The 8,622-nt window shown below is 45.7% G+C and overlaps 1 protein-coding gene across 1 annotated transcript in view; it reads left to right on the top strand.

The window, feature by feature from the left end:
• The first annotated feature begins 522 nt into the window (after window positions 1-522).
• LOC310870276 (SPRY domain-containing SOCS box protein 4-like) overlaps window positions 523-8,622 on the top strand; it is a 23,558-nt gene continuing 15,458 nt past the window's right edge. Inside the window, exons 1-3 of the mRNA XM_083781435.1 lie at window positions 523-605; window positions 898-1,082; window positions 2,594-3,092. Of these exons, the coding sequence (XP_083637561.1) occupies window positions 548-605; window positions 898-1,082; window positions 2,594-3,092 (742 nt within the window). The 5' untranslated portion in view covers window positions 523-547. The remainder of the gene's footprint in view (window positions 606-897; window positions 1,083-2,593; window positions 3,093-8,622) is intronic.

An 8,622-nucleotide genomic window follows, 5' to 3' on the forward strand; every position in this document is an offset into this window, starting at 1 on the left:
AAAACATACATTTTGTAAACGGCGATCATAGCGTTTATAGAAATGAGCCGCAAATCAAGCTTGTTTTTCAGCCTGGAAGAAGAATCCAAGATATTAGGATGCAAAACAAAATCCGTTCCCATGACAGCATAAGCCAGCAGACTTTTCACTTCATTTATTTCATCGCACAGTAACCGGAGTGTTACAGTTACAGACGCTAGCAGGACAGAGTTGTGAATCGTAATCAATATAATATATAAAAAGACTATCTCTCTCTCCCTCCCTCCCTCCGATCAGACCTGTCATTCATCCTGTCCTCCATCTTGTCATTCTTCCACAGGAGCAGCTCCGTCATTCCGAGAGCCGCCGTTTGCATGGTGATGAGAGCTGACCCCGCCCCTTCCTCTTCAGACTCCGCCCCTCCCTCTTCCGCACTCGCCCCGCCTCCTTGCACCGACGCATTGATGAGGTAGCAGGAAGTCACCCACCCCCCGACACAGGACACCCACATTAATATCCCCACCCCATCCCCCTCCCCCTAACCCATCCCCTTTCCCACGCCACGACCATGGGCCAGAAGATCTCGGGTGGCATCAAGACGGTGGACGGCCGCGCCATCGACACGGGTAGGAAAGCTAGTTAATTATTGATTCAGTACCATGTCATGTCTTTGGAAAGCCTGATTAGTCACCGTTGCAATGAGGTACAACTTTGTGGAATTTGTGGAAAGAGCAACACAGCTGACCGTGCCAAAAAGCCTCATCCCGAACTGACAAACTGTTTTGAGCGTACACAAACTCAACAGGGTTGCAGGACCCATGCTCAGGTGTCAGTCCCACACCTGTGACTGGCACACACCTATATACATATATTAAGATACATTTGATACTAAACTGATATTTCATGGTCTCTCTCCAGAGACGGCAGGCTCTCCGTCCTACCGGCCGTTGTCCCACCGGCGGCGGCACCCTGAGCTGAGCGGACTGGACTTCTGCAAACCCCCCCGGCTGGACCTGCTGCTGGACATGCCCGCCGCCGGCCCCGACACGCAGCTCCGCCACGCCTGGAACCCAGAGGACCGCTCGCTCAACGTCTTCATCAAGGTATCCTATCACTTCCTTTCCAAAACCTTTCGCCCCGATTACGATAAATGTCTGACTCTGAATTGCTCACAACACTCTGCGACACGTTGTGTAGCTTGTAGATCGGGTATTTTCAAGATTTCTGAACGTGGCCATTGTACGGCAAAGAATAATGAAGGTTTAAGACCAATTGATTGAGTCCTTAAGAATATTTTGTGTTTGATTATTCAGTGATTGGTTCTAAACAGTTACAATATACAGTATTTTCAGTTAATTGGACACTAATGGCCAGCCCTAGAGCACACACACGTATTTGTATTACTATACTTGTGAGGGCTTAACCATTTTAGGTTGGTGACTTTATACCTGCAATCTTTGCCATTTGAGTTGAAGTGCGTGCCAAGATTTACATGCACAATTAAAATAGCAGATCTACAAGCTTACAACACGTCAGACTGTCTGCTCATTTAGGCGTGCGACAGCATCACAACACAACTACTGTAAGCATAACGCACACCTAAAATCGTAACATTTCCATAGCTGTTCATTGAATGCGTTGTATATACATTGTATATCGGTTAGGAGGTAAAACTGGTTCCAGGTTCGATTCTTGGCTCCTCCCGGCTAAGTGTCGAAGTGTCCTTGAGCAAGACACTGAACCCGATGAGCAGGTCAGTGCCTTCTCCCTTAGGGATGTTAATAGTTAATCGTTAATCGAAAAATCACAGGTAAGAAATGATTCAATTAAACTCAGCAGTTAACAATCAATGGATGCATGCAAGTGGCCGAGGAACGCACATGCGGGCCGGTTAAAAAAGTCCCTCCCCGCCTTGGTAGCCACAGAAACGTCTCTGGACAAGACAGTGCACAGTGACAGTGCATTTACATAAAAAAGATGCCATTGCCTGGCCCTGTATCTCAAATGGTCAAATAAATAATTGATTAAGGAATATAATATGAATTTTTAAGTCTTTATGTATATCAGCAAAATGTAGATTTTTATGTTAGACATTGAGGGAAATTAAGATTCTCAGATAAAAAATATATAAATAAGGCCGCTTATCAACTAACCGGTTAATCAATCGTTAAGGTTATCAAAACGTATCACTTATCAATGATGAATTAATCGATAATTCCCCCTAAATCAAATCAAATCTAACTTTAATTGTAAAGCACATTTCCAACGACCACGGTCGAACCAAAGGGCATAACCAAAGAGCATAACATACAGAGGCAAAAAAATGAAAAAGAAGATAAGAGGAAAGCTAAACGAAGGAAAAGCAAAGGAAATAAAACAACATGTCAAAGCAACATATAAAAACAACATATCAATATGCAGTACATCAAAGGTAGGATATGAGGGACGGGGTAAACTTGCAAAACAAATGAAGGAAAGGACTTGGGGTGAACGTGAAGTACATTGTAATGTAAAGCTCTTTGGAGAAAAACGTTACGTAAATGCAGTCCATTGACCATATTTCTCTCTTCTCTCACATTCAAAACAACCAATTGAATTGATCAAACCAAAAAAGGACGAGGACCGGCTCACCTTCCACCGGCACCCGGTCGCACAGAGCACCGACTGCATCCGCGGGCGCGTGGGCTACACGCGCGGACTCCACGCCTGGCGCATCCACTGGCCGGCGCGGCAGCGTGGCACGCACGCCGTGGTGGGCGTGGCCACGCAGGAGGCGGCGCTCCACTCGGTGGGCTACACGGCACTGGTGGGCGCCGACCGCGAGTCCTGGGGCTGGGACCTGGGCCGCAACCGGCTCTGCCACGACAGCAGGAACCGCGCGCAGGGCGCGCTGCCCGCCTACCCGCGCTTCCTGGAGCCCGAGGAGGCGTTCTCGCTACCCGACGCGCTCCTGGTGGTGCTGGACATGGACGAGGGGACGCTCAGCTTCGCCGTGGACGGGCAGTACCTGGGCGTGGCCTTCCGGGGGCTGAAGGGGAAGAAGCTGTACCCCATCGTCAGCGCCGTGTGGGGCCACTGCGAGATCACCATGCGCTACGTCAACGGGCTGGATCGTGAGTACCCGATGTCCACCTTGTTCTTTTCTTTTCCCTCACTTTTTTTTAATCAAGTCGTACCGGCCTGATCTGTAAAGAGACTGGGATGTGTGTGTTCTACCTTTCTCGACACTTTTTGATCATTGGTTGTCCTCTAAGCCAATGGGGAGAGACGTCAATGGGGGATGCATACTCTGAACTGTGGACCTCCCAGAATATTTGAACCTTGAACCCCCCCCCCCCCCCCCCCCCTCTCCTGGCTCCACACCATGACAAGCACATGGAATGTAGGAGTTGAGTCATTACATTTCGTTTCAAGGTTTTACCTTTATTTAAAGTGCAAAATCACACAAAACCATAACCAAAATGATGAGTGGTCACAGTCAAGAGGAAAAATATATGTTTTTCGGAAGGACGGAAAGAACGGATAGAAAGAATGAACAAGGGAAATAGGCGAGATGTAGTGTCACTGTGCATGTGTCCGCTTCCTTGCTGAGCTCAGCTTGTTGTGGGAATGTGTGTGCGTGCGTGCGTGCGTGCGTGAGAGTCAGACGTGTCAGAGGGATGCTGGGACAGGCTTACAGCCTTGCTAGTATTGACAGGCTTTCTGTCGATGCTCAACTCTGTCCACCACCTGAATAGATAAACACACTGACTGACTGACTGACTGGAAGGCAATCAGATAGATCACACACACACACACTCACCAGTGGTTCATAGTACGTTGTGATTTAAAGGTGGTGTAAAGGTGTTAAACCCTATGTACTTCGTTTAAATCCATGAAAGACAGCTATGCTAGTGTTGTGCATGTATCATTTCTACACAAAATCTCTTCTAAGAAAATAGCAGATCTACAAGCTCAGTAGCTCACAACGCGTCACATTGTTGTCAAATGTCAAAGTGGTTAATTCATAATGTAGCTACTTTTTCCCTAACTAAAAATGGAGTCAAAAGTAAGACATTGGTCTTACGCAAATGTAAATACTCAAGTAAAGTATCCAGATACTGAAAACAAAAAGTACTCAAATAGTTGAGTAAATACGTACGTTGTTGAGGTCCGCCGGCGCCACTGAAAACAAGGTGAAATGGGCTCATGGTGTTGAATTTCAATGTCTTCACCCATTAAGACATAAGGCATTCTACAAATGCCTTCTAAATCAATAGTTTGTGAGGACCGCCCCCAATTTGAGAAGATTTGCATTCAACTACAGCAGATCTACGAGCGAGCTTGTAGATCTGCTGTTTTTTAATGGCCAACGGAAAAATCTAAAATGACACATACACTGAGTTAACGGGCCAGTTCACCCAGAAAAGTGGTGTTCTTCTACCATTGACTCGACTACAGTTGTCCTGCTGATTGATTGATTGATTGAAGTATATTAACAGATTGGAGTGACGGGCACTGTCTCCACTGTCTCCCTGGATGTCTGAAATGTCAAGGTCTGTCTGACCGATCACCACCGTCTATCCTAAATGATGGAGAGGGGAGGAGACCCATTCATTGATTTAACCTAGAGATAGTGGCCTTACCCCATTCATTGATTTAACCTAGAGATAGTGGCCTTAACCCATTCATTAATTTAACCTGGACATAGTGGCCTTAACCCATTCATTAATTTAACCTGGACATAGTGGCCTTAACTCATTCATTAATTTAACCTGGACATAGTGGCCTTAACCCATTCATTAATTTAACCTGGACATAGTGGCCTTAACCCATTCATTCATTTAACCTAGAGATAGTGGCCTTAACCTATTCATTAATTTAACCTGGACATAGTGGCCTTAACCCATTCAAACCAGGAAAGCAGTCAGCATGCCAAACGGGAAGGGACAGGGCGTCTGTCTCTCTCTCTCTCTCTCTCTCTCTCTCTCTCTCTCTCTCTCTCGTTGTTCTTCCATTCGGAGGACACCCCTCATTACTGGAGGTGCCACTTTCACACAGCCTTACTATCGGCATGAGATGAGTGTTGCATGACTGACAACCAGTAAACAACAATGACATTCTGAAAACACAATAGTTAATAAGCCAACCAGTGATGGTATTGTTGACACTTGGCAGGCAGCAGGCAATGTATATTGATGTGTGTGTGTTCGTTCTGCGAGATTTACTTTGTGGTACAACGGTGTCGTGTGGCGAAAACAAACAATCCACAAGCTCATGGCGCATCGCATCCCAAGCGTTGTGAATCATGCCACATTCGGCGTGCAACACCGCCGTGCGACGCAGCATCGCCGCATAGTGTTGCTCGGGCCGAGCCAAGTCAGTGGGCGACGGCTTGGGAGAGAGGCAGGGAGAGAGATAGAAAGCAGGGGAAGATGCGGAGGCGGAGCGTGATGACCACGTTCAAGACAGATATATCTCGTGTTGTGTTTATAGCGAACTAAGACGGTTGTATCCCCACTCAAAATGCACACTTGCCCGATCGGGCAACCCGGTAGCAACCTTCACCTGCCCGACCATTTTTTTTACTTGCCCCTGGGCAATCTGGCAACCGTTAGTGTCAAGCCCTGAGTCTACCATACAGATTGTATAAGTTATATTGTATTAACATACTGTACCATACAGATTGTATAAGTTATTGTATTAACATACTGCACCATACAGATTGTATAAGTCATATTGTATTTTCATAGTCTAACATACAGATTGGACAATTGGACAATTACATTTTATTTATTAAAACAAAAGTAACAGTGCCACGTTGCGACGCAATGTGAGCTTGTCCATCGGCTATTTTCAGCGGAAGCTTTCCTCACAATAACAGAAAAAAGACATGAACGGTTGAGAGAGATGAAATGAGACAGCCTGGAGGCATCGTGTTAAGTGAGGGGGAGAGACAAAGCACAGCACCTAATGATGATGACCGTTTGAAGAACAGATCCACTTAATGCCCTAATATTAGCTTTGAAGTGACTCACTCACTGCTACGAGGATGACTCACTTATTACTGTGTGTGTGTGTGTGTGACTGTGTGTGTGTGTGTGTGTGTGTGTGTGTGTGTGTGTGTGTGTGTGTGTGTGTGTGTGTGTGTGTGTGTGTGTGTGTGTGTGTGTGTGTGTGTGTGTGTGTGTGTGTGTGTGTGTGTGTGAGTGTGTGTGTGTGTGTGTGTGTGTGTGCGTGTGTGTGTGCGTGTGCGTGTGTGTCTGGCACGACTCTGCTTCTGTTGACAGCTCACAGTTGCATGCTGGTCTGTTTTGTTTTGTGTTTGTTAAGAATTAGAATTGTTGGCGGCCCTATTTTGGCAAAAGACTCACATTTTCTGTATTAAAGCTATTAGTGTAGATTTTCGTCTTACACAAACATTAAATTCCCATTGACAATGCATGGAGAATTTATGTACGCACGCACGCACATATGTACGCATGCGCGCATGCATGAATGCATGCACGCATGCACACACACATGCAGCGTACAGCATGTAGGCCTACGCATGTACGCACGCACACACAACCCTCACTTCCTATCACCAGAGCAATTATTCAACCAGCCAATGACTGTCAAGACATATGGAGAGCTGTGTGTGTGTGTGTGTGTGTGTGTGTGTGTGTGTGTGTGTGTGTGTGTGTGTGTGTGTGTGTGTGTGTGTGTGTGTGTGTGTGTGTGTGTGTGTGTGTGTGTGTGTGTGTGTGTGTGTGTGTGTGTGTGTGTGTGTGTGTGCGCGTGTGCGTGTGTGTGAAAGACAGACAGGCCAACCAGACGGTGTGGTTTGCCAAGAATGTCTTTGTATTTCTGTGTGTGTTCAGTTCAGATCTGTGCCAGTTTGTTTTTACAGTTAATTTGAGTTAATTGTGCTACAGTTACAGATAATGAGCCTTTACTACACACAGGAAATGCACAGTCATGTCTGGCTTGTGTGTGTGTGTGTGTGTGTGTGTGTGTTTGTGTGTGTGTGTGTGTGTGTGTGTGTGTGTGTGTGTGTGTGTGTGTGTGTGTGTGTGTGTGTGCACGTGTGCGTGTGTGCGCGTGCGTGCACGTGTGCGTGTGTGCGCGTGCGTGTGTGATTGTTTGTTCCTTGTGTCCTCTTAATTATACAGCTGTATGGCAGATGACAAGAATAATCTGACACACACTCACACTCACACACACACACACACGCACGCATGCACGCGCACGCACACACACACACACACACACACATACACACCTGCTTCCTTTGTACTGGTGTGGGCGCATGACGTTATTGGATTCACATGGGTGAATCACTTTGCCTGTCTACATGTTTCAGATGGAAATGGAACCAAATTAACCCTTACAGGTCCATTTGGTTCCATTTCTATACTCCCAGGGCCGTATATATATCAGCTATTTTCAAAAATAATTGACATTCTTTGAAAATCGTTTAAATTTTTCAGATGGGGGTCCACAGGCAAATAATACACATTAATTTATGGGTCCACGACATTAATTAGTTTGAGAATCACTGCCTTATAAACCCTCAGCCTGCTCTTGTCTCTAGCTTGATTTCATTTGTCCTAGCTGTCTCTTCGATTTGGGGGTCTCTCTGTCTGTCTCAGTGTTGATTTTCTTATTTAGTTTATAATCTTTTTGAATAAGATTTAAGTCGACTAAATATCACAAGATTAGTCGACTAAATCTACTGTTGATTTTGTTAGACAACAAGGTATTTTGGCGAGCCTTGATGGCATGGTAATGGCTGATTTTACGCTTGGTTGCATGCTGAAAATAGCCGATCTACAAGCTCTGCTATTTTCAGAGCACAACATCCGTGCGTAACCAAACTGTATCTCTTCTCCACTAGTCCCTCTAGTTTTTTATTTGTCAGTATATTTAGTCTCAGTTTTAGTCATCATAGCATCGTTTTTATAATGTTTTTGTCAGTGACAAATGATTATTTTTTGTCATATTTTTAGTCGACAAAATCAACATTGGTCTGTCTCTCTCCACCCCCCCCCCCCCCCCTCTCTCTCTCTCTCTCTCTCTCTCTCCCCCCCCGTGTTGCTCACCTGCTTGTAAATATTTCATCATGAGGGACAGTGACATGCTGCCTACAGGAGGCTTATAGGTATATATTTATGTTTTAATCCGGAAAAGTAACAGTTTGGACATATGAGGTTTCCACCCGACCGAGTAGTTATGTAAGCAAGGATAACGCGGTATAAAAATGCTGAACAAAATAGCAGCCAGTATTTAATTCAGGCAGTTGTTCTAGGCACCAAGACCATCTCTCTCTCTCTCTCTCTCTCTCTCTCTCTCTTAACCTCTCTCTCTCTCCTCCACCCCCCCCCCCCCCCCCCCCCACACACACACACACACACATTATAATCACCTGTTTTTTTTCTTGTTTTTTTCTCCATTGTGTCTGGTGGTCCTGGTAACGACCTTTTACTTTCTTGTGGTTGCTCTCAGTCCAATTAGCAGTGACTGGCCTCATCATGTGGAGATGACCTGAGCTGACTTTCTGCAGGAGGTCCCTGTACGAAGACAACATCTCAATGGGTTGACTTTAATAAAATGAGCCCACATTCCCTCATGAGCTCCACCATCTTGCCATGAACGAACGCAGTGTTTGGGGACATCAACCTT

The sequence above is a fragment of the Protomyctophum parallelum genome (assembly GCF_964188405.1).
Source record: "Protomyctophum parallelum genome assembly, chromosome: 14".
NCBI lineage: Eukaryota > Metazoa > Chordata > Actinopteri > Myctophiformes > Myctophidae > Protomyctophum > Protomyctophum parallelum.